Source organism: Podarcis vaucheri (genome assembly GCF_965113315.1).
Source record: "Podarcis vaucheri genome assembly, chromosome: 16".
Classification (NCBI taxonomy): Eukaryota; Metazoa; Chordata; class Lepidosauria; order Squamata; family Lacertidae; genus Podarcis; species Podarcis vaucheri.
This window is the reverse complement of record NC_138754.1, coordinates 3,684,513-3,712,237: the sequence shown is the minus strand read 5'-3', so window position 1 is coordinate 3,712,237 and position 27,725 is coordinate 3,684,513. Positions and strand designations below refer to the sequence as shown.

At 49.7% G+C, this 27,725-nt stretch overlaps 2 protein-coding genes across 9 annotated transcripts in view; one reads left to right on the top strand and one right to left on the bottom strand.

The window, feature by feature from the left end:
• The window catches only part of CERS2 (ceramide synthase 2), a 56,745-nt gene extending 35,330 nt beyond the window's left edge, over positions 1 to 21,415 (top strand). For 3 of the 4 annotated variants that reach the window (XM_082202344.1, XM_082202345.1, XM_082202342.1), the window contains exons 2-11: positions 4,106 to 4,279; positions 7,723 to 7,840; positions 9,590 to 9,708; positions 10,211 to 10,268; positions 10,384 to 10,434; positions 11,498 to 11,590; positions 13,388 to 13,516; positions 14,586 to 14,692; positions 15,106 to 15,259; positions 19,280 to 21,415. In XM_082202344.1, coding sequence (XP_082058470.1) covers positions 4,107 to 4,279; positions 7,723 to 7,840; positions 9,590 to 9,708; positions 10,211 to 10,268; positions 10,384 to 10,434; positions 11,498 to 11,590; positions 13,388 to 13,516; positions 14,586 to 14,692; positions 15,106 to 15,259; positions 19,280 to 19,441 — 1,164 coding nt within the window. In that variant the 5' untranslated portion in view covers position 4,106 and the 3' untranslated portion in view covers positions 19,442 to 21,415. Of the gene's footprint in view, positions 1 to 4,105; positions 4,280 to 7,722; positions 7,841 to 9,589; positions 9,709 to 10,210; positions 10,269 to 10,383; positions 10,435 to 11,497; positions 11,591 to 13,387; positions 13,517 to 14,585; positions 14,693 to 15,105; positions 15,300 to 15,710; positions 15,960 to 19,279 lie in introns of those variants that run through there. The other variant, XM_082202343.1, reaches the window with a different exon arrangement.
• A 2,266-nt stretch (positions 21,416 to 23,681) lies between these two features.
• Positions 23,682 to 27,725, bottom strand: part of SETDB1 (SET domain bifurcated histone lysine methyltransferase 1) — a 41,789-nt gene continuing 37,745 nt past the window's right edge. For all 5 annotated transcript variants that reach the window (XM_082202063.1, XM_082202066.1, XM_082202065.1 and 2 more), the window contains exons 20-22: positions 26,913 to 27,115; positions 25,625 to 25,713; positions 23,682 to 24,083 (exon numbers count right to left, since the gene is read on the bottom strand). In XM_082202063.1, the coding sequence (XP_082058189.1) occupies positions 23,966 to 24,083; positions 25,625 to 25,713; positions 26,913 to 27,115 (410 nt within the window). In that variant the 3' untranslated portion in view covers positions 23,682 to 23,965. The remainder of the gene's footprint in view (positions 24,084 to 25,624; positions 25,714 to 26,912; positions 27,116 to 27,725) is intronic.

The window sequence follows — 27,725 nt, the reverse complement described above, 5'->3', positions numbered from 1 at the left end:
TCTGTGCACGTGCGGGTTGCAATCCGGCGCTTCTGCGCATGCGCAAAGTGCGGTTTAGCACTTCTGTGCATGCACGGCCGCCGAAACCCGGAAGTAACCCATTCCAGTGCTTCCGGGTTTCGGCGCGTCTGTAACCTGAAAAAATGCAACCTGAAGCGTCTGTAACCCGAGGTATGACTGTAGTTGCAGCTTCCGGGTCACCTTCAAAGGTAGCCCCACGTGGAGCGCATTGCAGTAGTCCAAGTGAGAGATAACCAGAGCATGCGCCACTCTGGCGAGACTTACCTCACAGGGTCGTCGTAGGGCTGAACTAAGGAGCAGGGCTGAACCATGTAGAAAAAGCTGGGATGTGAAAACAATAGATGTTCTCCTTACCTGCTGAGGAAGGCTGGAGGAGCCAGCCGGGTGGAGATGCCACTCGTCAGCTTGGCACCCAGAAATTTCCAAGTGGGCGCAAGTGGAACTGCACCAGCTGCAAAACGTGCCTGGCCAATTTCCAACACTGGCTGCCAAGAGCGTTTATTTATTCTAACGAGATTGGCAGAAGGAAATCAAAAGGGCACATTGACCTAGCCACCCCCTTCTCTTTTCCTGGGGTGCTGCTTGTGGGTTCCTGGCACTCCCAGGGTTCCTGGGCTGGGTGCCCCCCCCCCCACTTTAGCTCTTCCTACAGGACCGCTTCCAGAATTGCCGGAAGAAATATCAACAACCTCAAGATATGCAGATGACACAACCTTGATGGCAGAAAGTGAGGAGGAATTAAAGAACCTTTTAATGAGGGTGAAGGAGGAGAGCGCAAAATATGGTCTGAAGCTGAACATCAAAAAAACGAAGATCATGGCCACTGGTCCCATCACCTCCTGGCAAATAGAAGTGGAAGAAATGGAGGCAGTGAGAGATTTTACTTCTTGGGCTCCATGATCACTGCAGATGGTGACAGCAGTCACGAAATTAAAAGACACCTGCTTCTTGGGAGAAAAGCAATGACAAACCTAGACAGCATCTTAAGAAAGCAGAGACATCACCTTGCCAACAAAGGTCCGTACAGTGGTGCCCCACAAGACGAATGCCTCGCAAGACGGAAAACTCGCTAGACGAAAGAGTTTTCCGTTTTGGAGGTGCTTCGCAAAATGAATTTCCTATGGGCTTGCTTCGCAAGACGACAATGTCTTGCAAGTTCCTGCTGGTTTTTTTTCCTTCCCCCCCTTTTTCTAAGCCGCTAAGCCGCTTATCAGCTGATCCGATCAGCAGATAAGCCGCTAAAAGCCGCTAATAGCGCTAATCCGCTAATCCGTCAATGGGCTTGCTTCGCAAGACGAAAAAACCGCTAGATGAAGAGAATCACAGAACGGATTCTTTTCGTCTTGCGAGGCACCACTGTATAGTAAAAGCCATGGTTTTCCCAATAGAGATGAATGAAGTGAGAGCTGGACCATAAAGGCTGATCGCCGAAGAATTGATTCTTTTGAATTGTGGTGCTGGAGGAGACTCTTGAGAGTCCCATGGACTGCAAGATCAAACCTATCCATTCTTAAGGAAACCAGCCCTGAGTGCTCACTGGAAGGACAGATCCTGAAGCTGAGGCTCCAATCCTTTGGCCACCTCATGAGAAGAGAAGCATCCCTGGAAAAGACCCTGATGTTGGGAAAGATGGAGGGCACAAGGAGAAGGGGACGACAGAGGATGAGGTGGTGGGACAGTGTTCTCGAAGAGACCAGCGTGAGGGAGGCAGTGGAAGACAGGAGGGCCTGGCGTGCTCTGGTCTAGGGGGTCACGAAGAGGCGGACACGACTAAACGACTAAACAACAACAACACAGAACCGCTTGCCATTCATTTGTTGAGCTTACCCAGAGTTCCTGTCCACTCCGGCCTCCTAAATGCAGAGTGTGTGTGTCACGTTTCTTGGAGACGGACGGCACTCTGCATATGCTTAGAGGCACTCTGGTTATTCCTGAAGGCGCAAGTTACTTGGGGCGTGCAAGGCATGAGGAGGAGAAACCTTTTGCAGCCAGAGGGGCAGATTCCTTGCGGACGGCGTTCCGCGGGGGCCGCGTGTGGTGATGGCCGGGGCCAAAGGCTATAGCCCCCGGAAATTCAGAGGTTTCTATATACTTCCTTGCATCACAGTTCTGAGAATACATTTGAGGCTAATCAGAAGCACTTAAAGGCAGGCCAGAGAGGGAGGGTCCTGGGGGCCAGGTAGGGAGGACTGGAGGCCACATTGAACCCTGCACACACCTTGAGAACTTTTACCTGGGAAGTCTCTCTTTCAGGCATGCTGAGTCCCCTTGCTTGTTCGGATAGAGGTGTGTGTGCCTAGAAACCCCTGTTTGGTATCCAACTAAGTTCTACTTTGAGTAAACCCGTTGAAATCAATTGACCAAAGTTAGTTGTGTTGAATATTTCGCTGTTTCTGGTGCGTCTACTCTCATTGGCTGCAACGCTCTGAAGTTGTCCCCTGGACAAAGGGAACACCTGTGTGCCTGGCCCCGCCCACTTTTGCCCACTACCACCTCCGGCGGGGGGGTGGTGAGGTCCCTGCAAGTCAATGTGGCCCCTGAGCTGTGGGGAAAATGGTTCCTTCCTCTGGGGTAGTAGAAACATCACTCTAAATAAGGTCTAAATATAGGGGAAACTATTTTGACTTTGGGACGTGGGTGGCGCTGTGGGTTAAACCACAGAGCCTAGGGCTTGCCAATCTGAAGATCAGCGGTTCGAATCCCCTCGATGGGGTGAGCTCCCGTTGCTCGGTCCCAGCTCCTGCCAACCTAGCAGTTTGAAAGCACCTCAAAGTGCAAGTAGATAAATAGGTAGCGCTCCGGCGGGAAGGTAAACGGCGTTTCCGTGCGCTGTTCTGGTTCACCAGAAGCGGCTTAGTCCTGCTGGCCACGTGACCCGTAAGCTGCGCGCCGGCTCCCTTGGCCAATAAAGCGAGATGAGTGCTGCAACCCCAGAGTCGGCCACCACTGGTCAGGGGTCCCTTTACCTTTACTTTTATTTTGACTTTGGTTTCTTTGACACCATGCATTCAAAGCTCTGCGATGACACTTTGAACAGGCATAGCTTCCCCTCTCCAGGAATTCTGGGAGTTGTAGTTTGTTAAGGATGCTGAGAGCTGTCAGGAGAGAGACCCCCTATTCCAGGCACCCCCAAACTTGGCCCTCCAGGTGTTTTGGGACTACAACTCCCATCATCCCTAGCTAACAGGACCAGTGGGCAGGGATGATGGGAACTGTGTTCTCAAAACATCTGGAGGGCTGAGTTTGGGGGTGCCTGACCTATTCCCTCTTGCTGAACTACAATTCCCAGAACTCCCTGTGAAGAGAGATTGATGGATAAACCGCTCTGGGAATTGTAGCTCCAGCAGAGAAGCCTTGGGGTTCCCCTCCTAACAACACTCTGCACCCTTAGCCAAACTTCAGTTCCCAGGATTCTTTGCAGGCTGGGAGCCACAGGCATTTAAAGTGGTACCGTAGGGCTTTAAATACAGTGGTACCTCGAGTTACCACTTAACCTGAAACTGTTCTTAATCAGTGGTACCACATTAGCTAATGGGGCCTCCTGCTGTTCTCATCCTGAAGAAAAGTTTTTAACCTGAGGTACTAATTCTGGGTATGGGACGCGGGTGGCGCTGTGGGTTAAACCACTGAGCCTAGGACTTGCCAATCAGAAGGTCGGCGCTTCGAATCCCCGCAATGACGGGGTGAGCTCCCATTGCACGGTTCCTGCTCCTGCCAACCTAGCAGTTTGAAAGCACATCAAAGTGCAAGTAGATAAATAGGTACCACTCTGGCGGGAAGGTAAACGGCGTTTCTGTGCGCTGCTCTGGTTTGCCAGAAGCGGCTTAGTCCTGCTGGCCACATGACCTGGAAGCTGTACGCCAGCTCCCTTGGCCAACAAAGCGAGATGAGCGCCGCAACCCCAGACCCGGCCATGACTGGACCTAATGGTCAGGGGTCCCTTTACCTTTAAATAGGTATCTGTAATGCGAAATACCACTGTACATGGTGTGAACATGGGCTCTGAGCCGTCTGCCCGCCATCTCTCCCAGCTGGAAACTGCCTTTCCTCACTCGCGCTGTTTCTGTTTTCTTCGTTTTCGCAGGATGTTCCAGACATTATGCGACTACTTCTGGTGGGACTGGCTCTGGTTGCCGTCCAACCTGACCTGGGCGGACGTCGAATTCAGCGAAGGCCGCGTGGCCCCGAAGTCCAGCGACTTGTATATCACCATCCCTCTGGCGTTTGTCTTCCTCATCATCCGGCACCTCTTTGAAATGTGAGTAACCCTCTGTCCCACAGGAGGAGGATGGCCTACTTGGAGTAAACCCGGGGGTAGGGGACAAGGAGCGAGGTCCCTGCATAGTAGGCTCGGCCGAGAGGCGGGGACTGGCCCCACAGGGTCAGCACCCAGTGAATTTCTGATTGGCTGGAACAAAAAAAGAGAGAGAGACTTGTGGAACCTCCAGGTCCAGGGGCAGTCTATCTGGATTCCTCGTTTCTTAGGGGCATTTGGCTGCCACGAGGACAGAAAGCCAGACCCAATGCACCTTTTCTGGTCTGATTCTGCTGCCAGGCCGTTCTGTCCCCACAGAAAGCTGCAACCTTGCAAACTCTTGACCGCTCGTCCTGGGAAGGAGGGTGGCACGCTTTGGCCGGCCCTGCGTGGGCGCTGCGGATTCCTGGAGAGTTTTGGGGCAAAGGCAAGACGGTTTTCTCCCTGTGCCTGGATCCCTCGCCAAGTCCTAAGGAAACAATTGGAGGCAAATCGGCGGGAGAAGAGGGGGAGAGGGGAGCAAGGCTCTGGCATCAGCCTTGACCCAGCCGTGGGCCCTTGGCATAATTGTGGCATTGTGTCACCTGCCAGCGGTTGTCTGCGGAGGGGGTGGCAATCCGGATGAAGTCAGCAGCGCCCGCGGACAGGCCTGAGACGGCCAGGCCGGAGAATTAAAGAGCAATTATTTATCACGGTTGACCATTCCACCACCCCCTCCTTCTCCACAGAGGATGGAGACAATCGGAGCATTGTTTGAGAGGCTGGACTCCGTGTGTATGTTATTTTTTACGGTGCAGCAATGTTGGAGAGAGCATGAGAAGAGTTGCCCCTTAGCTCTAGGATAGGCTCAACAAGGGGGGGGTTGGGGGGCAGGCTGATGGGGGGGATGTGTACCCCCTTGTAACAAATCCCTTCAGCACTGCAGATCTCCAGAGGCTCAGTTTAGGACGGCCTTACTGGATTCCTCTCGTAAAATTGCACCTGAAGGACCAGGTGCGCAGCCTGGGAGTCATTTTGGACTCACAGCTGTCCATGGAGGCACAGGTCAATTCTGTGTCCAGGGCAGCTGTTTACAAGCTCCATCTGGTACGCAGGCTGAGACCCTACCTGCCTGCAGACTGTCTCCCCAGAGTGGTGCATGCTCTAGTTATCTCCCGCTTGGACTACTGCCATGCGCTCTACGTGGGGCTACCTTTGAAGGTGACCCGGAAACTACAGAACGCAGCAGCCAGACTGGTGACTGGGAGCGGCCACCGAGACCACATAACACTGGTTCTGAAAGACCTACATTGGCTCCCAGCACATTTCCGAGCACAATTCAAAGTGTTGGTGCTGACCTTGAAAGCCCTAAATGGCCTTGGTCCTATATACCTGAAGGAGCGTCTCCACCCCCATCGTTCAGCCCGGACACTGAGGTCCAGCTCTGAGGGCCTTATCAGTGGTGGCGCCCACCCTGTGGAACGCCCTCCCATCATGTGTCAGGGAAATAAACAACTACCTAACATTTAGCCAGGGAGTTCCAAAGTGTAATGGGATTTCCTAGAAACGCAGAGCGAGTATTAGGGGGGACTTGCAGCAGTTCTGCAGACTGAAGTGGCCGGGATGGTTTATGTGGGGTGAAGAGGTCGGATGGCCATCTGTCCTGGATGCTTTAGCAAAGATTCCTGTGTTGCAGGGAGGGGGGGTTGGACTAGATCACCCCGGGGATCCCTTCCCACTCTACAATTCTATGAATTCATGTGAGGCCCAGCATCTACCGGGATCCCCGATTCCTTGCTTTGCATGCAGACAGTCCCAGATTCGAATTCTGGCATCCCTAGGTGGGGTTGTGAATGCCACCCCCCTGCCTGAAACCCCAAAGAGACACTGCCAGTCAGTGCAGGAAATACTGAGTAGATGGATCAAGGGCAGTGTAAGGCTGCCTCCTCTGTCTGCATTCAGTTCAGCCCTTTATGCCGAATGAGGACTATAATCTTGCTTTCTTCCTGGGAAGAGGGCTGCAGCAACCCCCCATGGCTGGACTGGAGAAAGACTCCATGCCCGAAGCCTGCCAACAAGTTAAATGTTAAATCGGTCCTGCGTTCAGGACCATGAGGACTGGAATCTTAGTATTGTTTTAAAAGAAGATCCGTAGATCCGGGGTGGCGCCTCTGCTTCGGAGACAGAAAAGTTCGAGCTCGATCCCCTTGTCTGAACCGCTGGAGAGCGGCTGCCAGACCGTCCTGAGCTGAATGCACTCCAGTGGTCGGACTCTGTCTGAAGCCAGCTTCCTCCTGTTACGGTAAAATCTGGATGCGAGTCCCTGCGGAGGAAAATGAGCTCAGCCGGAGACAGGAGCAAGATGCAGAAGATCCAAGTTTATTGCGCAACAGGTTCAAGGCGAGATTGAACAGCGAGGAAGGGGTGACATGAACTTTTAAAACTTCCTTCCATGTCCCAGAATACAGTGCCAAAATCGTCACAGTTACATCATGAATACATTAAGGAGAGGTTGGGTTACACAGGTTACATTATGAATACAGTGGTGCCCCGCAAGACGAATGCCTCGCAAGACGGAAAACCCGCTAGACGAAAGGGTTTTCCGTTTTTCAATGCGCTTCGCAGGACGAATTTCCCTATGGGCTTGCTTCGCAAGACGAAAATGTCTTGCAAGTCTTGAGATTTCGTCTCCCCCCCCCCTTTTGCTAAGCCGCTAAGCCTTTAATAGCCGCTAAACCGCTAATAGCACTAATCTGCTAAACCGCTAATAGGGTTGCTTCGCAAGACGAAAAAACCGCTAGACGAAGATACTCATGGAATGGATTAATTTTGTCTTGCGAGGCACCACTGTACATTAAGGAGAGGTTGGGTTACACAGGATTAACATATGGAGGAGGGAGGGGGGAATATGCAGAACTGGGGATATGCACAGATAAGTACATCCTGAGTACCATGATGAAAGGACGATGGTCCAGGTATGCATAGTCTGCCACCTGGCACTGCCCGGAGGAAAGGCTTGGCAGAGTGATTTGACGGGATTAGGGTCTTCCTGTGTGTACGTGACACCTCACTTGAGGGATTATGGTGGACAGTGAAGGTGTCATGGAGCCCTAGGGAAATTAAGCAGATTGGCACCAAAAGCAAGAAAATCGGTGCTTGTGTAACAGTGTGGGGGCGGAGGGGTCCGTGTAGGGCCGTCTCGGACCCTCTGGTGTCCGGCGGAAGGGGTGAAGAAGACATGCCCCCCCTTCCGTATCACTCCGTTAATTCATGCTGTATCTGATGGTTTCGGCGCTCAGACCTTCCTCAAAGGAAGCCCTGGTTTGCTGCAGAAGTCCGTAAAATTTAACGGCCGTTTCTGTTTTGGCCCCAGAAACTGCTGTAGAATCCTAACGTTGTGTTTCTTTTCTTTCGTCCCCTCTCTTCCCTTTCCGTTGTTCCCTTCTCTCTCCCCCCCCCCCCCCCAGATACGTGGCAACTCCGCTAGCAGGTCTTTTGAACGTCAAGGAGAAAGTGCGGTTAAAAGCCACTCCGAATCCCGTCCTAGAGAAATTTTATACGACGTCCTGTAAACACCCCAAACAGGTAACTTTGCCGGGGAAGTCATGTTTGAGAGGAAGGAAGTGGAGATGTTCTTTGTATCATACATTTAAATACTATGATTCTGCTTTAAACAGTCATTACTTCCTCTCAAAGAATCCTGGGAACTGTAGTTTGTGAACTGTAGTTTGTCAGTTTGGGAACTGAGAGTTCTTAGAAGATTAATGTACCATTACAGAGCTACAATTCCCAGAGCGGTTTAATGATCCATCCCTAATAAGGATAATAACAATAATTTATACCCTTCCTTTTCCCCTGACGGGGCGCAAGGCAGCTTACAGATAAAAACAGGAACCTTCTAAAAACATAGAGAACTCTGGGAATTTTAGCTCTGTAAAGGGAACAAAGGTTTCCTGTGTGGCGGGGGTATTGTAGTACTTAAATGGACGGTATGACAGTGGTAGCAGTCAGGATTTTTCGCAATACGTGAGAGGAGGTTTCCACAGAGGAGACTCGAAGGTCGCCCTCTACCCGGAGACATGGAAAATGTTTCTCTCAGCTCTCTCATTTAGAGCACTTGTACCCAACGCTCTTCAGCCAGAAAGGCTCCCAGTGTCCAGTCAATTAAAACAAAACAGTCCCTGCCCACAGTCATGGAAAAGAAAAAATACACGGCACACAAGGAAGAAGGGACAGGGAGGGCAGAGGAAAAACACACTCAGGCACCACTTTTTAATAGTAACTCTTGCAGTGACCAGCTGGCATAGAAAAATGTCCTGGGTCAGGAGGCACTTAATGGAGCTGGTCTTCTGCCAGAGCTGATGGCTCCCCTTTTCTCCCATCAAGGCATCCAGATGAAAAATCAATGGGCTTGTTGCTGGCACCACACGGCCCGTGCCAATACTTGTTGTGGACCTACGCTCTGAACTCCCAGTTGGTGCATCTGGGTAATTAAGCCTATAAACAAGAGCAAAAAGGTTTCCATCTCCTGTATGCCTTTGCCAGCTGGCAGCCCCCCGAGCCAAATCGGTGCCTTCTTGCATCACTGCTGCTTCAGTCTGGATGGAGGTGGGGACAGGCCGTAGATCACTGGTAGAGCGCTGCAGAAAGTCCCAGGTCCCAGTGGCATCTCCAGGTAGTGCTGGGAGAAACCCGTGTTTTCAGCAGCAGGAGGACGGGATTCTTTCCCCCGTTGAATGGAAGATGGTTTTCCCAGGGTGAGGTTCCTCTGTTGCACTTGGGGTGTGCTCACCCCTGCAGTTTCCCTAAATTCATCATCCCAGTGGCATAAATCTGGCTGCAGAAGATCTCGGGTTCATCCCTGGAATTCTTGGCCTGGAAATGTCCCCTTCTTGAGATTCAGGACACAGTGACCCAAAGCCAACCGTATAAAATATAAAAATGGCATCAAATTTTTGGGGGAATCAAAGGGCTGCCAAACTTCAGCAGGAAAGTAGCTTGGAAACTGCATTGGGTCAGTTGAGTTCTTAAGCATTAAAAACTTCTGGGCCCAACCAGCACATCTTCAAATCAAGAAGTCTTTGCCAGTCTGATGTTGCAACTAGAGAGGTCATTTCCCAAGGCAGGACCCCCAGTTGGAAGCTTTCATCAAAACCAATTGCTTTTTCTGGGAAGAAGGCATGAGATCCACGCACTTAGAAATCTAGTGTCTCAAGGTAGAAATGGCAAAGCAAAGCAAATGTTGCTGCTGTCTGCATTTCAGTGGCTTTCTTCCCTAGGCTCTCTCTCCTCCCTCTGACTGGGCCCTCTTTTTCCTTCTTCTGCCCCCCCCAGGCAGACATCGAGGGCCTCTCGAAGAAAAGCGGTTGCACCCCCCGGCAGGTCGAGCGCTGGTTCCGCCGGCGGCGCAATCAGGACCGGCCCAGCTTGCTCAAGAAATTTCGGGAGGCCAGGTAGGCCTGCAGGACCGTGGTGCGGCTGGGGTGAATAGCAGGCTTGCCCCAGCCCCATGCACACTTTCCCATCTGCAAAAGCGTCGCTGGATTAGGGGTCGGCAGCTGGCTGCCCCAGGCCAGTCTTCCTCAACACCCTCTGCCTGCCAAAACAGTCCACATCCATTGGAAGACCGGTTCCCAATGCCCCTGACCATTGGGCATGCTGTCTGATGGGATCTGGGTGCCCGACAACACCTAGAGGGTAACAAATTCAGGCAGACGGTTTGCCTTTGCGAGTGTCACAAGTCCAAAACATTTAGTAGCCAGAGTCTTCCTTAACAACCAATCCATTGGCTCTCTGGCTCCCCCTACTGTTCGTCTCCTTGCCTCTCGCCCTACCACTCCTGGCAGACGTCAGAGGCCCTCCGCACGCCCCCAGTGGCACTCTTGACATGCCTGAGAACGTGTGCTTCATTTGCTGAGGGGATGAGAAAACAAGACTTTGTGCTTCCTTTTCCAGTTGGAGATTCACCTTTTACCTTCTTGCTTTCATTGCTGGCACGGCCGTCATAGCTGACGTGAGTACATTTCCTCCTCAACCGAAGGCGGGAAATGGGAGTTTCCTTTTTCTGCGAGTCCTCTTGACGCTTAACCGCCTTCTGTCTTTTCATCCTTTGTCTCCCGAACTTGCAGAAACCTTGGTTCTACAACCTCAGGCTAGTTTGGGAAGGATACCCTACACAGGTTAGCCAAGTTTTTACGCTGCAACCTTTGCTTTTTTCTTAAAAAGTACCGTATTTTTTGCACCATAACACTCACTTTTTTCCTCCTAAAAAGTAAGGGGAAATGTCTGTGCGTGTTATGGAGGGAATGCCTACGGGTGGCATGCCTACGGATTTTCCTCCTCTAAAAACTACGGGCGTGTTATGGTCGGGTGCGTGTTATAGAGCGAAAAATACGGTATTATTTTTTTTTGGTATATCTTCATATACATATAGAAACCTAAGGCTGTCACCACGCAGCCTTTGTTGGGGGGTGGGAGTTGTAGTGCGGCGTCACCATCCTGGAGTTTCATGAAATCAGGGAGGATTTAAAAGAGAAATGGCGGTTTTAAACAACAGCAGAGGTTTGAATAAAGCTGGGTGGGGGAACACACAGAGTGTCTCTGAGGATGTGCAGAGAGCTTGGCAGAGCTGTGAGAATGTGGGCCTGATGCAGCTGCGAGGGGACAGCTTGGTGAGGTGTAAAATCACAGGGTGGGGGTTGGCAATGGGGTAGGGGGGGCTGGTGGGGGGTAGGCAGGGTTCGTGAGCAACTTGAGCAGGGACAACAGCCCTGTCTGTTCATGTGGTGTGTGCATTAGAAAGTATATATACCCAACCTTTGGATTTATCTTTTTTTATAAAAAACAAACAAGAAAATCCACAAATATCTACAATACACCATGAAATAAGGAGCACATAACTATAAAGGGGGGGGTAGTGAGATCGAGATGACTGAAATCCTTCCGCTGCAGTCGACTGCTTAGAGATACAGGCGGCGAAAAATGCTTTTAAATAAATGAAGCTTGCCGTCAAAGGCGGCACGACACAAAAGGAAGGGAGGGATGAGGAGGGCAGAGGAAAAGAAAGCGCTCCGGAAGAACAGGAGAGGTGGTCCCTCTGGTCTGATTCAGCAAGACATTCCTTGTGTTCTTATAGTTCCCTGGGATGGGGAGACCACAAAACTGGGTTTTTAAAAAATGTTGGCTGAGGACGCGGAACGACCTTGGATATATTTGAGGGGTTTTTCTCCCTCCCTTCTCCAGAACTTGCTGCCGTCCCAGTACTGGTATTACATGATTGAGCTCTCGTTTTACTGGTCCCTGTTGTTCAGCATCGCCTCGGACGTGAAGAGGAAGGTGAGTCGAATGCTTGGCTCATGGGGAGCACAGACGGCGTCTGACCTTTGCTGCTGGATCTGCAGTTGATCAGTGGAAGTTGATCTTATTTGTTTAGATTCAACAAAGTTAAATAGATAGATAGATAGATAGATAGATAGATAGATAGATAGATAGATAGATATCCCCATAACGAGATACACATATTATCACTGCAGGTTGATGGCAGCATAAGTGTAATGTGTATGGGTTGCTCGTGCGTAAGTTGCCGCCTCTCCCGGCTTTGTTGCCTTGCTAAACCTTTCAGTCTGGGCAGCCCTTCACTTAGTGGCTGCCTCAGTCGCTAGCAGGATCCGTCAGTGGGCGTTTCTTAAATCTTTTCCAACATAAAAGTTGTTTGACACCCAGTCTCCTCCTACTCTCTCTGCGCGGAAGTCTTCTGCACAGGGTGGGCGTGGGTAGCGGAGGACCCGTGCTCTCCCCGCTGGTGTCCAGCGAAGAGTCCTGGAGCCCTCTCGCCGATCCCCCCATCAGCCCCTCTATATCCCTGGTGTTGCGCTGATTTGCTTCCCCATCTGCGGAGCTGCCTCTCTCCCTGCTGGGTCCCTCTCCAGCATCATTTGAGAGCCTTCCCTCCGCCTCTGGCTCCGATGTCAGTTCCCTGACAATAAGGTTGAGTGTTATCATTAAACTTCCAGGATAGCTAAAAAATAAGTGGGGGGGGGAAGTATATGAAAGAAAAATCAGATTTTAGAGGTGGAAGGGGGACTGAGGGTCATCCAGACCAACCCCCCTGCAACGTGGTACTCAGGAGAACTCTGCTTAAACCTGCTGAAATTGAGACACAATATGAAAAATCAGTTTAAAGCAACTGGCCCTCTCAGAAACAACAGGTCTAAATACACACCAAAAAAAATTCAATTTAGCAGCAGAGAGGCATCAGCCCTACCTAGGGTCTCAACGCAGACAGATATAAAATGTTCATACAGTCGTACCTTGGTTTTCAAACAGCCTAGTTCTCGAACGTTTTGGCTCCCAAAAGCTGCAAACCCGGAAGTGACTGCTCTGGTTTTGGAACATTCTTTTGGAAGCTGAACGTCTGACAGGGCTTCCGATTGGCTGCAGGAACTTCCTGCAGCCGATCACAAGCCGCGCCTTGGTTTCTGAATGTTTTGGAAGTCGAACGGACTTCCGGAACAGATTCCATTTGACTTCCGAGGTACCACTGTATACTCCTTCTCTGACAGTGAATTTTGAGCTCGAGAGAGGCTCAGGAGAACACAAGTGTTAAATGTTAACAACATTGCATTCGGTGTAGTGTTAAAAGCTCAGTAACATATAAAGAGAGCAATAAAATACCGTATTTTTCGCTCTATAAGACGCACCAGACAACAAGACGCACCTAGTTTTTGGAGGAGGAAAACAAGGAAAAAAATATTCTGAATCTCAGAAGCCAGAACAGCAAGAGGGATCGTTGTGCAGTGAAAGCAGCAATCCCTCTTGCTGTTCTGGCTTCTGGGATAGCTGCGCAGCCTGCATTCGCTCCATAAGACGCACACACATTTCCCCTTACTTTTTAGGAGGGGAAAAGTGAGTCTTATAGAGCAAAAAATACAGTAATAACAACAACAACAATAGTAATAATAATACAGTTAAATCCAAACTCGTCTCAATTCAGAATTGAAAAAAACTGGTCTGTAGTAACAGTGATCTAAATTAACTTACTGTAAAAGAAAATATATGAAAGAAGCCTGAAAAGATTTCTAGGGAAATAGGTATTTTCTGTTAGGCTTTGGCTGATATTTTGCTTTTGGGCAGGACTTCAAGGAACAGGTCATCCACCACGTAGCGACCATCGTCCTGATTAGCTTCTCCTGGTACACCAACTACATCCGGGCCGGGACGCTTATCATGGCCCTCCATGACTCCTCGGACTACTTGCTGGAGGTGAGGGATTGGGACCCCTTCTTTCCTTGCAGGGGTGTAACCCGGAGCTCAAGCCCAGGTGTCCGACTCAACTTAGGGACTCCCCCCGTTCCGGACGCCTTGTGCTGCGTGCGGTCGTCGTCGCTTCTTAAAAACATAGAATTAAATGGCGGCATGTCTGGGAAGGGCTGTGGGGCTCAGTGGTTAAGCACCCGCTTCGCACGCAGTAGGTCCCAGTTGCATTTCCAGGTAGGACTGGGAATAATCTCTGCCTGGAACCCTTAACAGAGCCGCTGCAAGAGCAATTTGCTTCGATTTTGTCGGCTGGTTTCTACTCCCTGGTCTGTCCTCCCAAGCAGTCAAGGACGCTTCTCGGCCGAGGGGGGAAACACTTAGGGGGTGGAACAGGTCTAGGGAAGTGTGTGGTGTGGGGAGAGACCAGTGCCAGATTTACGTATAAGCTAAACAAACTACAGGGCTCCACTCTCTTGGGGGCCCCCAAAAAATTTAAAGGGGGGGAAAACTGGACGTACATTTCCAAAATACAAGATAAAAAACTAATAAAATAAAGCCTACATACAGCAAGAGTGTTTTGTGTTGTGTAGGCTCCTATGATGCTAGCCTGCTCCCTAAAATATCACTGGTTTGCTCATTTCTATATATAGGGTGCCTTCATTCTGCATGGAGTTTGCATTCTGCATGGACTTTTCAACAATTACTTCCATAAAATACATATTTTGTGATGTGCAAATGGCTTTAGATACCCATTAGGCCCATAAATTGCCATATAGCATATATTCAACACAATAAAGTGACAATTTGTTGCTGACAAAGAACAGCTGGACATATAAAGGGCCCCATTACCGTCAGTAGCTGAGGGCCTCATCAAACCTCAATCCGGCCCTTGGAGAGACCCCCGGGAGACAGGTAGAGGGACCCCCACGGACCACATCCTGCCCACGAGAAGGAGATGCTCCATCATGCTCTTCATAGCCAGAGTATCTTCCATCTCTCGCTTCCGGTCCCGATCCCTGAGTTCAGGGCTGCCTGTAAATATTGCCTCCCCTCCTCTCTTTCGGTGTCTCTGCAGTCGGCGAAAATGTTCAACTACGCGGGCTGGAAGAACATGTCCAACAACATCTTCATCGTCTTCGCCACCATCTTCATCGTCACGCGGCTCGTCATCCTTCCGTTCTGGTGAGAGTTGCGTGCGCGGCGTGTGACTGAGGTTTACCTGTTGAACATCTGCCCGCCGAGAAGCTGTTGGAAGAGAGAATGGGCGGAAGGGGGCGAACAGAAGCACAAAAGAGTATAGAGTGGCCAAAGGGACCCCAAGGGTCATCCAGTCCAACCCTCTGCAATACAGGAGTCGCGGCTAATGAATAAATGTGGGCCAGTTCATAGGGGAATATAATCTGCCAGTTGCTATTAGGCCAACACCCATGCTGTTCCTTGAAAGGGCATTTAAATCCCCTGGTTTGCCCCCAAAGAACCCTGGGAATTGTAGTTTAAGGGCGCTGGGAGTTGTAGCTCTGCGAGGGGGTAAACTACCAATGTGGTTTCTGTATTCTGATTTTTCTTGATCTGATTCCTTATGTTGAATTTTACAGGATCCTGCACTGCACCATGGTGTACCCCTTGGAAATATACCCACCTTTCTTCGGCTACTATTTCTTCAACCTCATGATGGTGATTTTGCAGTCCCTGCACATATTTTGGGCGTACCTCATTATCCGGATGGCCCAGAAATTCATAACTGGAAAGGCAAGTTGGGTTTGGGGGGGGGGTTTGGTACCCTTCCCCAGTTTGTGGGTCCCCCCCCCCAGTCCTTGTTCTATTTTTAAAATTACAAAGAAATAAAAAGACAAAGTTACACAGAAAAAAGACAAAAACAGAAAGGAAAAAAAAAACCATCATTTTCAAATTCTCGAATTTCATTACCTTCTTTCCACGACCTCCTCCTCCTCCCATCTCTTGTATCTTGATTAATAATTGTCACAGCAAATCCTTTCCATAAGTCATAGTATTCTGTCCTTACATTACCTTACTCTATTTTCATCTTATCTTATAAAAAACCTTAAAACTTAAGACTTAAGTCTTATTTTTACCAGCTTCTCATAACCATAACCTTTTTACCTGATTCTTTAAACATTTTTACAAGAGCCAAGTAATTTCATTTCAACATTTTTCCAACGTTCATAAAACATTTCCCCAGTTTGTGTTTTGTCTAGTATGAGGTATAAGAGAAAACCAACTCTTTTTTTTTTTGGTGTTTGAGAGAGAGACAAACCAACCAACCAACTAACCCAGAGGGCAGTGTTTAAAATATATCTATTTATTGCGGTCCCACTTTTCCTCAAAGGGGCTCGAGGTAGCTTGCTTGCGGGGTTCTCCGACTTTCCGTATTCTCCACAACAACCCTGCCAGCCGGGCCAAGCTAAGAGACCGGCAGGTCACATCCAGTGAGCTTCATGGCCAAATGGGGATTTTGAACCCTGGTCTTCCTAACCCCGGGGTCGGCAACCCGTAGGCCACTTTTGGCCGGTCATGATTCCAGTTGTGCCAGTGACATCTTTTTCTGTTCAAATATATAAGAGGATGTCACATAGAGGAGGGAGAAAGGTTGTTTTCTGCTGCTCCAGAGAAGCGGACACGGAGCAATGGATCCAAACTACAAGAAAGAAGATTCCACCTAAACATTAGGAAGAACTTCCTGACAGTAAGAGCTGTTCGACAGTGGAATTTGCTGCCAAGGAGTGTGGTGGAGTCTTCTCCTTTGGAGGTCTTTAAGCAGAGGCTTGACATCCATATGTCAGGAGTGCTCTGATGGTGTTTCCTGCTTGGCAGGGGGTTGGACTCAATGGCCCTTGTGGTCTCTTCCAACTCTATGATTCTATGATTCTCCAAGCTATTGGCCCAGTAGCTGATGCCACTCTGGTGGGTGGGGTTCAATCCTGCGCTGGCTACCGATGAGCCGCAGTTAAACCCTGCCAATTTGGCAAGATTCAGAGCAAAAGCCCTTCCTTATTGATTTATTACAGGGGTCAGCAAACATTTTCAGCACTGTCCCTCAGACCTTTTGTGGGGGGCAGGACTATATTTTGAAGGGGGAAAAAATGAACAAATTCCTATGCCCCACAAATAACTCAGAGATGCATTTTAAATAAAAGGGCACATTCTACTCATGTAAAAACATGCTGATTCCTGGACTGTCCACAAACCAGATTTAGAAGGCGATTGGGCCGGATCCAGCCCCTGGGCCTTTGTTTGCCCACCCACGATTTATTACTTGCTTGGAGCAATTGCACCCAACTTTTTAGTCGAAAAGGCTCCCATGGGGGGAGGCGGCTTACGTACGATCAAGACAGTACCTACCTGAAGGCCTACAGTCTTAAAAAAATCCCCAACAACATACAAGGGGAAAGGTACAAGGAGGGATGAGGAAAAATCAAAACTCAAGCACTCATTTCTAAGGGCCGAAACTCCCTTTTGGTCATGCCCTAGTGGCAGTTTGAAGTCTCAATTATGGGCTATGGGGTTCTGAATCACCTGATGCCATTACGGCACCAGGTGGATGGGCCTGCCCACCTGTCAATATTTGTCCAGGAGGCCAACCCTGATAAGGACCTGTCCTGTGGAGCCAAAAAAATTATAAACCCTATTCTTGTCTTCATGAGGGCTAGCAACTTACTTTCATGTTTTCCTCTTCCTGGTAACGGAAGCCGAGTTGTTCAGGATGCTAGATTCTGCCGCGCCCAGAAGCAATTTCTGTGGGTTAGAACTTGGGATTTTATGTGGAAAAGATCTGCTGGATGGCTTACCCTCGACACTTCCGTTATAAGAAAAGCCGTTTCAGGCCGCGAGTGGCTTTTAATCGCCGCAGGATGCCCGATTACCCATCAGATTGATTTTTAAAGCTGCTTGTAGGTTTTATTTTCTTCCGCTGCACTTTAAAGTTTCATTGCAAGTCCATCGCATGCTGCACTCAGGAAAGGCAGGACGCAAATAAATTAGAGTGAATAAAAGTAACTTTAAAAAAAACCAGCACCCTTTGGAAAGCTAAATCAGATTCTGAATATTGAATATTTCCAGTTCCACCTCTCAAAGCGGGAATGCAAAGGGGGGGCGAAGGGTTAATCTCCAGAATTATGTAGTTAAGAAGTTATTTTCATTTCAGAAAGGCTCTCCCACTAATTGGCCCTTAAGGTAGCTTAAAAACATCAGAAAATAATAATAATAATAATAATAATAACCTCACAGGGAACAGACAGCATCTAAAAGCAGATGAATGATTATTAAAATCTCTGGTGGGTGGGTTGGAACGGGCCTCTTATACCTAAAAGATTTTAACAGGGGAAGGATTTTCAAAAGCAGGAGTACCACCAGGGTCAAAGACTCCCATCTCTTGGTCACATTTAATTTCCCGCTCCGCTGCCGCCGTCTCTTGGTCACACTTAACTTCCTAGATTCAGGTAGGTAGATGTGTTGGTCTGACGCAGTCGAAATAAAATTAAGAAATTGTCCAGTAGCACCTTGGAGACCAACTAAGTTTGTTCTGGGTACAGTGGTACCTCGCAAGACGAATGCCTCGCAAGACGAAAAACATGCAAGACCAAAGAGTTTTCCGTTTTTTGAGTCGTTCCACAAGACGAATTTCCCTATGGGCTTGCTTCGCAAGACGAAACGTCTTGCGAGTTCTTGCGAGTTTGTTTCCTTTTTCTTAAAGCCGCTAAGCCGTTAATAGCCGCTAAGCCGCTAATAGCCGTGCTTTACAAGACGAAAAAACCGCAAGACGAAGAGACTCGCGGAACGGATTAATTTCGTCTTGCGAGGCACCACTGTATAAGCTTTCATTTGCATGCAGACTTCTTCAGATACGCATTAACTTCCTGATCGCCTGGAAAGCCCTACGTAGTAGTAGTAGTAGCAATAATAATAATAATAATAATAATAATAATAATAATAATAATAATAATTTATTATTTATACCCTGCCCATCTGTCTGGGCTTCCCCAGCCACTCTGGGCGGCTTCCAACTAAATATTAAAACACAGTAATACATCAAACATTAAAAGCTTCCCTAAACAGGGCTGCCTTCAGGTGTCTTCTAAAAGTCTGGTAGTTGTTTATCTCTTTCACATCTGGTGGGAGGGTGTTCCACAGGGCGGGCGCCACCACCAAGAAGGCCCTCTGCCTGGTTCCCTGTAACTAGGCTTCTCGCAGCGAGGGAACCGCCGGAAGGCCCTCGGTGCTGGACCTCAGAGTCCGGGCAGAACGATGGAGGTGAAGACACTCCTTCAGGTATACTGGGCCTTTGAGGCCGTTTAGGGCTTTCAAGGTCACCACCAACACTTTGAATTGTGCTCAGAAACGTATTGGGAGCCAGTGTAGGTCTTTCAAGACCGGTGTTATGTGGTCTCGGCAGCCGCTCCCAGTCCCCAGTCTAGCTGCCGCATTCTGGATTACTTGTAGTTTCCGGGTCACCTTCAAAGGTGGCCCCACGTAGAGCGCATTGCAGTAGTCCAAGGGGGAGATAACCAGAGCATGCACCACTCTGGCAAGGCAGTCTGCAGGCAGGGAGGGTCTCAGCCTGCATACCAGATGGAGCTGGTACACAGCTGCCCTGGACACGGATTTAGCCTGCGCCTCCATGGACAGCTGTGAGTCCAGAATGACTCCCGGGCTGCGCACCTGCTCCTTCGGGGGCACCGTTGCCCCATCCAGGACCAGGGAAGTGTCCGAGTCGTCTCTCGTTTCCTGACCTGGGTTTTCTCTCCCCTCCAGGTGGTGGAGGACGAGCGCAGCGACCGTGACGAGACGGACAGCACCGGGGAGGAGGAGGAGGAGTTGGAAGAAGAGAAAGCTGCCTCAGCACCCACAAAGAACGGCCCCCTGAGCAACGGGCACCCGGTCTTGAACAATAACCACCGGGTGAAAGCCAATTGATCGCTCGACGTCCATTTTCGGTACCCAGGCCTCCTCTGCTTCCAGGGGGGACTCCCGTCTGTCGCCAGAGCCCAGATCTTTATTTTCATTTTTGAAGCCAAAAAGAAAACAAAACTTCCTCTGGGGAGCTGCAGCTGGAAGCACAGCTCCCTGACGCCCCACCAGCTCCTCTCTCCATCCTTGGACCCTCCAAGAACCCGAAGAAGCGCCAGGTTCATTTCAAGACGGGATCCTGAGACACTTGCCGCTTTTCTTGGGGGCAAAGCGAGTGGCCTTTTCTGGAGCTTGCAAACAGCGCTCGTTTTTCTCTTCCCCAGCACCCTTTATGTATGGGAAGAAGGGCAGAGTTTTGGGAGCATGGTTGCCCTAGCCTCTTTGAGCCCCTGTCCTGAATCCACCTTGGAAAGCAGCCCTGAGACCCCTCACACGTTGCCAACCCCTTCTTCACCCACCCAAAACCCCTCCACAAAATTGGGCAAGCAGAGAGCAACTTCTCCGCCCCACCCCAGAAAAGACACGCGTCTTTTTTTTCCTTCCAAGCACACTCGAAAGGAACCAACACTTGCAGGGAAAGTACTCCGCTTGTCAAGTTTCTAGACCTCATCGAGGCCTCTCATCCCCGTGCCAAAGACCATCCCGCTTGTAAACATGTCAGGAAATTTGGGCTCGGCTCTCAAGCCTCCTTTCCCCGACCCCCCCCCCCCCAGATCTGCTATATCATGGGCACAAACATTTTCTTTCCACAAGTAATCCTTTTTTGTGTGTGTGTGTGGAAAAAGCAAATATTTTGGGTACAAGCGGGGGGTGGGGTGTAGCAGATGGCAAGGTTGGGGTTTCCGCCCCAATCCGCCTTCGCCGCTTACGAGGACAATCCCTGCGCCTTCGCTCTGCCAGAGTTGGGAAACGGAGTCAAGCAGGCGCCGTCCGTGCGGCGCTACAGTTCCCATCTCCTCTGAGCACATCTATCCAACTGTGTCTTGATCCCTTTTTAGAAACCAGGCCAGGAGTCCCACCACCGGTCCTGCCTTAACTCCAAAGCCTTTCGATAACCCGCTTTTGGTTATCGTAGAAGCCATATTACTCCTTTGCAAAGCCTGGCTCTCTTTTCTTAGCTGTAGCGAAACAAATGGTGAGAGGGAGATGGATAAATACGTCTCCTGGTCCTCAAGGTGTGCCCACTTGTAAGGCCCTGGAGTTTTGACCACTGCCTTTGCAACCCCCAGCCCCATAGGAAGAGGTTTTTAAATTGCAAAAAAAAAGTATTTAATTAAAGAAGCGATTGGATTACGTTGAGTCTACAGGCGAGGGAATCACAGGTAGAGGGTTTTACTTTTTGGAGATCACGTTCAGATGAGATCATGGAGGATTTACTCACCTTTTTTCCTGGGTATTTTAGTTTGGGGTGGGGGAGATGTTTCGGCACGCTAATTCAGACAGGTCAATGATGCCAGAAGGCTGAAAACTCAGTGATGGTCTTTATTTTCCTTTTCTTAAAAAAAGCTTTCTCTAAACTGCACCACCTTACTCCTGTAGAGAATTTAATTCAATGCACACTACTTCACTTTATTCCCCTGCATTCCTTCTCTTAGGAATGTAATACTTTCCTTTTGCCCCCAACTCCACAATCCTTTTCTCATCCTATTAAAAAAAACAACACCCAGAGAGGTACACCCACTTTTATGTAGTCTACTTGCCTTTTACCACTCCCAGAGGGGGAGGTGCTGATTTTTGTTTTAATTTATTAGATAGGGTTTTTTCAAGCACCAAAATGAGAAAAATCTTTTGGCTTCAGCTGGAATAAAAACTCCAGAGAAAGACAGTTTTGAAGAATATCTGCTCTACCTGTAGGATCAAATTGCAATTATTCTTTCCCTAGCCTTAGGGTATTTTTGGGGGTGGGGTGGGGGTAGGGGGAGGTTTACAAAAAAGGACCATTAATCTATCTTCAGACCAAAATGTGTGTTCTTTTTTTTTTTAAAGAAAAAAAAGTTAAAATATATTAAAACCTAAATAAGACTAATAAATTTCTGTTAAAAAAAAATTATGGTGATTGGATTACCTTTGGGAAAGTTCACACAACTAAGGGTGCTTTTTAAATGGCACAACGGTGTTTTGCAAACACTTCCAGCATAAGTTAGTGGGGAAATTCTTAACGCCAACCCTGCAGGGGGGCATGTGGCCGTTTGTTTTGGGATTGCTCTGGGAAACAGTTGGGGTCCTGTCGGAGTGAACCACATTCAGTTGGATACATCCAACTTTTGTCCACCCACCCCAGTCCCATCAAACGTAAAGGTAAAGGGACTCCTGACCGTTCGGTCCAGTCGTGACCAACTCTGGGGTTGCGGCGCTCATCTCATTTTATTGGCCGAGGGAGCCGGCGTACAGCTTCCGGGTCATGTGGCCAGCAGGACTGAGCCGCTTCTGGCGAACCAGAGCTGCGAACGGAAACGCCGTTTACCTACCCGCCGGAGTGGTACCTATTTATCTACTTGCACTTTGAGGTGCTTTTGAACTGCTAGGTTGGCAGGAGAAGGGACTGAGCAACCGGAGCTCACCCCCTTGCGGAGATTCAAACCGTCGACCTTCTGATCGGCAAGTCCTAGGCTCTGTGGTTTAACCCACAGTGCCACCCGCGTCCCATTAAGCGCCCTTAATAACTTAGAAATCAAGATAGACTTCCTCTGGACCAGGAGGCTCCGTAAGAACACCAGACAAGCCCTGCAACTGGATCAGGCCGAAAGGGACCAATCGAGTCCAACACCCCGCAGCCAGCCAGATGCCCTGATGGGAAGCTCATGATCTGGACCCAAACACAGCGGCAAAACGACCCCTACATGCGATTCCCTGGAACTCGTATTGCTGCTGTTTGCATTTGTCTGTCTTCAACAGACAATGGAGTATGCCTCTGGGGTGAAGTCAAACTGCCACACTAGCAGTACCAGAGCCACCTCTCTGGGATGCAAACCTGGGCAGTGCGCTTCGGGGTCCTGGGCCGCCCAGACGACAAGGACCCCCCCCCCAATCAGCCTCGGTGATGTCCAAAAGAAAGCAGCGCAAGACATTTGACACCAGCTTGGTTGCTGGAATTGCGGGAAGGAGGCACACAAGGCGACTGTAGAGACTCCACATTTGTGTTGGGTTTAGTCCGGGGGTCAGCAAACATTTTCAGCAGGGGGCCGGTCCCCTTGTCCCTCGGACCTTGTGGGGGGCTGGACTATAAGCCGCACACCCCCGACTCTCCCCTTCTCCACAGCACCGGACAAGCCCATAGCTGTCAAACTTTTCCCTTTTCTTACAAGGAATCCGATTTGGAATAAGGGAATTTCCCTTAAAAAAAGGAAAACGTCGACAGCTATGGACAAGCCCTGGTGGCTGCTTGCCTGTGTCCTGTGAGGGGCAGGGGCTGGCAGCGGGACGATGACCGGCGTGCAAAAGGGCTCCAGAGAGGGGCTGCTTAAAATGGCGGTTGCTTGAGCGCTGCTACTGCTGGCACCAACAAAGCCCAGCCCTCTTCCTTCTCTAGGCAGGGCAGGGAGAAGCCAGGAGGAGGGAGGGAGGAGGTGCCGCTGCCAAGGGGGGGGGAGGGAAGGAACACACACGCTGCCAATCCATGCGGCGATTCATAGACCATCCGTGGGCCGGATCCAGAAGGCAACTGGGCCTGATCCGGCCTATGGGCCTTCGTTTGCCGACCCATGGTTTGGTCCTTCGCCTTTTCTTCTCCTGAACTGGGAGTATTCCGAGGCATTTTTACTGCCTCCCAGCAGTAGGGGAGGAGACCGTATCGTCCATGAATTTGTCTTAATGGTTGAAAGCCATCCACGTTCAGGGAGCCATCGCTGCATCGACCCCTGGCATCTCCAGGTGATCGCAGAATGGGAAAGGATCCAGAGGATCGACTACTCCAACCCCATGCAACGCAGGAATCCGGCCCGCAGCTGCCCCTGAGGGCGCACGGACCACTAGCCTCGAACCACACTCACCGATGCGCCAAAGAGATCATGGGTTGCAGATGCATGAAACACCACCTTTCTGTGGTTTAAACTGCGCTCTGGGAAAAGCCAGTTTTTCTTTTGAGAAACACACACAGAGAGCTCTTTCCCCTCCTTCCAGGAGTCAGATGGAAAGACCCACAGGATCCCTGGATCAGCGCCCAAGATCGTTCCCCATAAAAACCTCCATGGCTGTGCCCCACGTTATAGTTTCTTTTTTTAAAAAAATAAAAGGTTCAGAAGCAGACTGTCTTTTGAAATCGAGAGTAAACATGGTTTTATTGCTTTACGACGACGAAAGGGGGGGGGCGGCCCTCTGCAAAACTCCATACACAGAACCATGCCCTCGACAGCGCGGCGCCGAAAATGGATGAGGCCGCAAACAGAGAACGAGACGTGTGAGAAGTGGGTAAAGGGGGGGGGTCCACTGACCCAAAAGGGCTTTAAAAAATAAAACACTTTAAAAAAATTCATGAAATACGCCCCCCCCCCGCCTAAAAAAAAGGAGGGTGGGCAGCGGGAGAAAGAAACCTTACAACAAACGTCCACGGCATTCAATTGCACCGCAGCAGCACAGAAGTTCCTTGCCCTCCACGCTGCCAACTTCGTAGTTATAGTCCCAGGTAAGTTCGGTGCCGGCTCTGATCCTCCTGCGAGAAGGAGAAAAGAGTTTTGCAGTTTTGAAACAACAGCTTAGAATGGGAGACACTCTCTGGGTGAACAGCAGTGAGCCTCAGCTTCTGCTCCCCCCCCCCACCTGTAAAATGGGCATAACGGGACTCGTGAGACCATGTCGTGATCTAGAGTGCAGCTGCACTTGGCTGCTCAGAGTGGCTGGGGAAACCCACCCAGATGGGCGGGGTATAAATATTATTATTAATATGATTATTACTACTACTACTACTGTCCGCACCTCAAAAAAAGAGGAGATTCTGTAGAGGAGCAAAAAGGTTCAGAAAAGCGCTACCAAAATGATGGAAGGGAAAGAAGCAATTGCCCCATTAAAGAAATAATACATTTGGGGCTTTTTTTGGTATCAGGGGTCAGCAGACTTTTCAAGCAGGGGGCCGGTCCACTGTCCCTCAGAACTTGTGGGGGATGGACTATTTTTTTTGGGGGGGGAAGGGATGAACGAATACCTATGCCCCCCTCAAATAACCCAGAGATGCATTTTAAATACAGTGGTACCTCGGGTTAAGAACTTAATTCGTTCTGGAGGTCCGTTCTTAACTTGAAACTGTTCTTAACCTGACTTTAACCTAACTTTAGCTAATGGGGCCTCCAGCTGCCGCTGCGCTGCCGGAGGATGATTTCTGTTCTCATCATGAAGCAAAGTTCTTAACCCGAGGTACTATTTCTGGGTTAGCGGAGTCTGTAACCTAAAGCGTATGTAGCCCCTTTACAGGTACCACTGTAAAAGCACACATTCCACTCATGTAAAAACACCAGGCAGGCCACACAAATAACCCAGCGATGCATTTTAAATAAGAGAGCACATTTGACTCATGTAAAAACATGCTGATTCCCAGACCGTCCGCGGGCCGGATTGAGAAGGCGATTGGGCCGAATCCAGCCCCCGGGCCTTAGGTTGCCCACCCCTGGTATAGAGGGGGGAAAGAGGTGTCATGCTAGAATGTCAAAGTACACATGGCATGGACAGAGTGTGCACATTAAAGTTTCCATCCCCCATGACACTAGAAGCTAAAGATTGGAAGAGTAAAGGCAGACAAAAGAAAGCACCTCTTTAGTTGAACTGTGGAACTCCCTGCCACAGGAGACAGGGACGGCCCACTTTAAAAGAGGGATATCGATGGCTGCTAGCTATGCTCCGCCCTTGCAGCCAGAGGCAGGAACGCTCCTCGCTACCAACCACTGGCAAGTGGAATCCTGGGAACTGTAGTTTGTTGTGGGTGCCAAGTTGTCAAGAGGCGCACACACACACCCAGTCCTCTCCCAGAGCAGTTTAACATCTGACCCCTTGTCCAGGGAACTCTGGGAATCGTAGTTCTGGGGGAGGGATCTCCTAATCACACTCAGCACCCTGTATGAACTACGGTTCCCAGGATTCGGAGGGTGGGAGCCGTTGGGTGTTCAAAGTGGTGGAAGGGGGCTTTAAATGCCTGGTGCGGATGCGGCCCAAGGGAAGCTGGACAGAAGAGAGAGAAGCTGGTCTTTTTGGGAGAGTGCTTACTTGCTGGCGAAGAAGGCCACCCATGGGAAACGGAGGTCGTGGGTGTCCACAAAGACGTTCTGGACAAAGAGGTTAGGACTGCAGCTATGCTGGAAACAGAAACGAGCATTAGCCGAAATCAGAAAGGCAAAAGCTCTGTGCCGACTGACGTCAAGGTATTTTAGAGCTGCTTGTTATCTAGCCAAAATGATATTTAAAAGTGTGAAAGTATCATCAACAGAAGTTAACTCAGAAATGGACGCAAAATGCTGAATTTCCTTAGCAGACCACAATATGCCCCCCCCTTTTAAAAAAAGGAGTATCCTCTTCTTTTAACAAATGTTAAAACACAAAACTGGATGAAGTACCACAAATACGCCCATTTCTCAGAAGGAAAAAAAACTGACAACGCACACCCCCCCCAAAAAAACCACACCAAGTAAAACACAGATAAAATTAAGCAAGCAACAACAAGCCCCCCCAAAAAAACCCCAACATCAGTTTTTAAAAATAAAGGGGGGGACATTTGATAAGCACAGAGGGGAGGGGTCAGAATTATGCATTTAGGAACCTGAGGTGTAGGCAAATTATTTCTGACAAGATGCTGACCATTAACATTGGGAAAAAATGAGAAAACAGAAGGGGGGCTTCTTTGATCTGACCTCCCCCCCCAAAAAAATATTATTCCTAAACCTCACCAACTCTTCGTCTGTCCACAAATATCCTTTAAACATTCACCCAGTCTTTCCCTAATCTCTGATATTTCTGCCCCCCCCGTCTTCTTGAGGACATTCCGTGACATCACAGCCGCTGAGCCAATGAAAGGAAGCTCCAAAGTGACCAAGCCAAAAATCCAACCACCAGTTGCAAATCTGTCTATAATATTTATCTCCCACATCTCAAGCTTTAGGTTTTCAAGGTGTCTTACGACACATGCAGGAAATCTGTTGTTATTTAGCGTTGGGCGCTGGGAACAAATCGAGGGAGTTTATTTTAGCACAGCTATCTTTAACAATCCGTTGTTTGAGAACAGAAATGCTTATATGAAGCAGTGTTTTATGGGGGGGGAAAGACAACCTAAAAGTTGTTGCTGGCGTGCCTGCTTTAGCCATTCGCTGAGCTGCAGTGACATCACAGAAGGTCAGTGGAAATGAACTGCAGAGCGAGAAGTGCCTGTCATGGAATATCCACCAACAGTAAGACTCTACAGGGGTAGCGAGAGGTCGGCTTGGACGGAGGAAAAACACAAGAGTTGTGCGAGAAGGGGGAAAATTAATTTGGCTATTAGGTACAGAAGGGAGAATCTCACATTGAGGTAGCGGCCCAAGTTGCCTTCGAGTTTGGCGTCGATGATGTAACAGGACTCCTCTCCGTCATAGAACTGCCGCGTGTTCCTCCGGATGGGCATGTTCTCCCCGGACGCCAGGTTGGTTGACTTGATGGCAATGCCGTGGGTTGACTTCAGGGCGAAGCCGCGGGTGGATTTGACGGCCACCTGCCTTTTCACTGGTCCTGGGAAACACCCAAGGGAGTCGACAGCGTTAAAGGGAGATCAAAGAAGCCGATTTCAGACAATTAGGCGCACTGGAACAGCCTGGGCAGTTTCCTAGCCTGAGCAGGCTGGCTTTTCCTTCACCCACAATGCCCGTGTCCTTTAGAAAAGTTTCTCCCTCCTATAGCAGATAAATGGCAGGGCCTTATTTGTGCTGGCACCCCCTTAGCATTATTCACTCCCTTCTCAGATGTGGCGGAGGAAGCCAATGGTGGTGGAGCGGTTAATGCAGAAGTTTAGGATCAGAGTTTTTCTTCTCCTAGATGGGCTCCCTTCCCAGGTGGACGAGCCCCACCTGCCCCTCACGGAGGGCTTGAGACCTATCGGCTCCCCTCACCCGGTTTGGCAGCCCAGTGGAAGCCGTTTCCTGGGTTGTGGCTGCTGTCCCATGCTGGCAGCTTCTGGGAGCCACAGGTGAGCGCTGAGCACAGGGTGGGGGCCAAAGTTGGACAAACTACCCCAGAAGGAGCATGGCGTGCCCCCCAACAGTGGCCCTCCCCCTCCCCTAATGCCCCATACACACCAAACAAAAAACAACAACATGATAGAACATCACAATCACAGCATGAA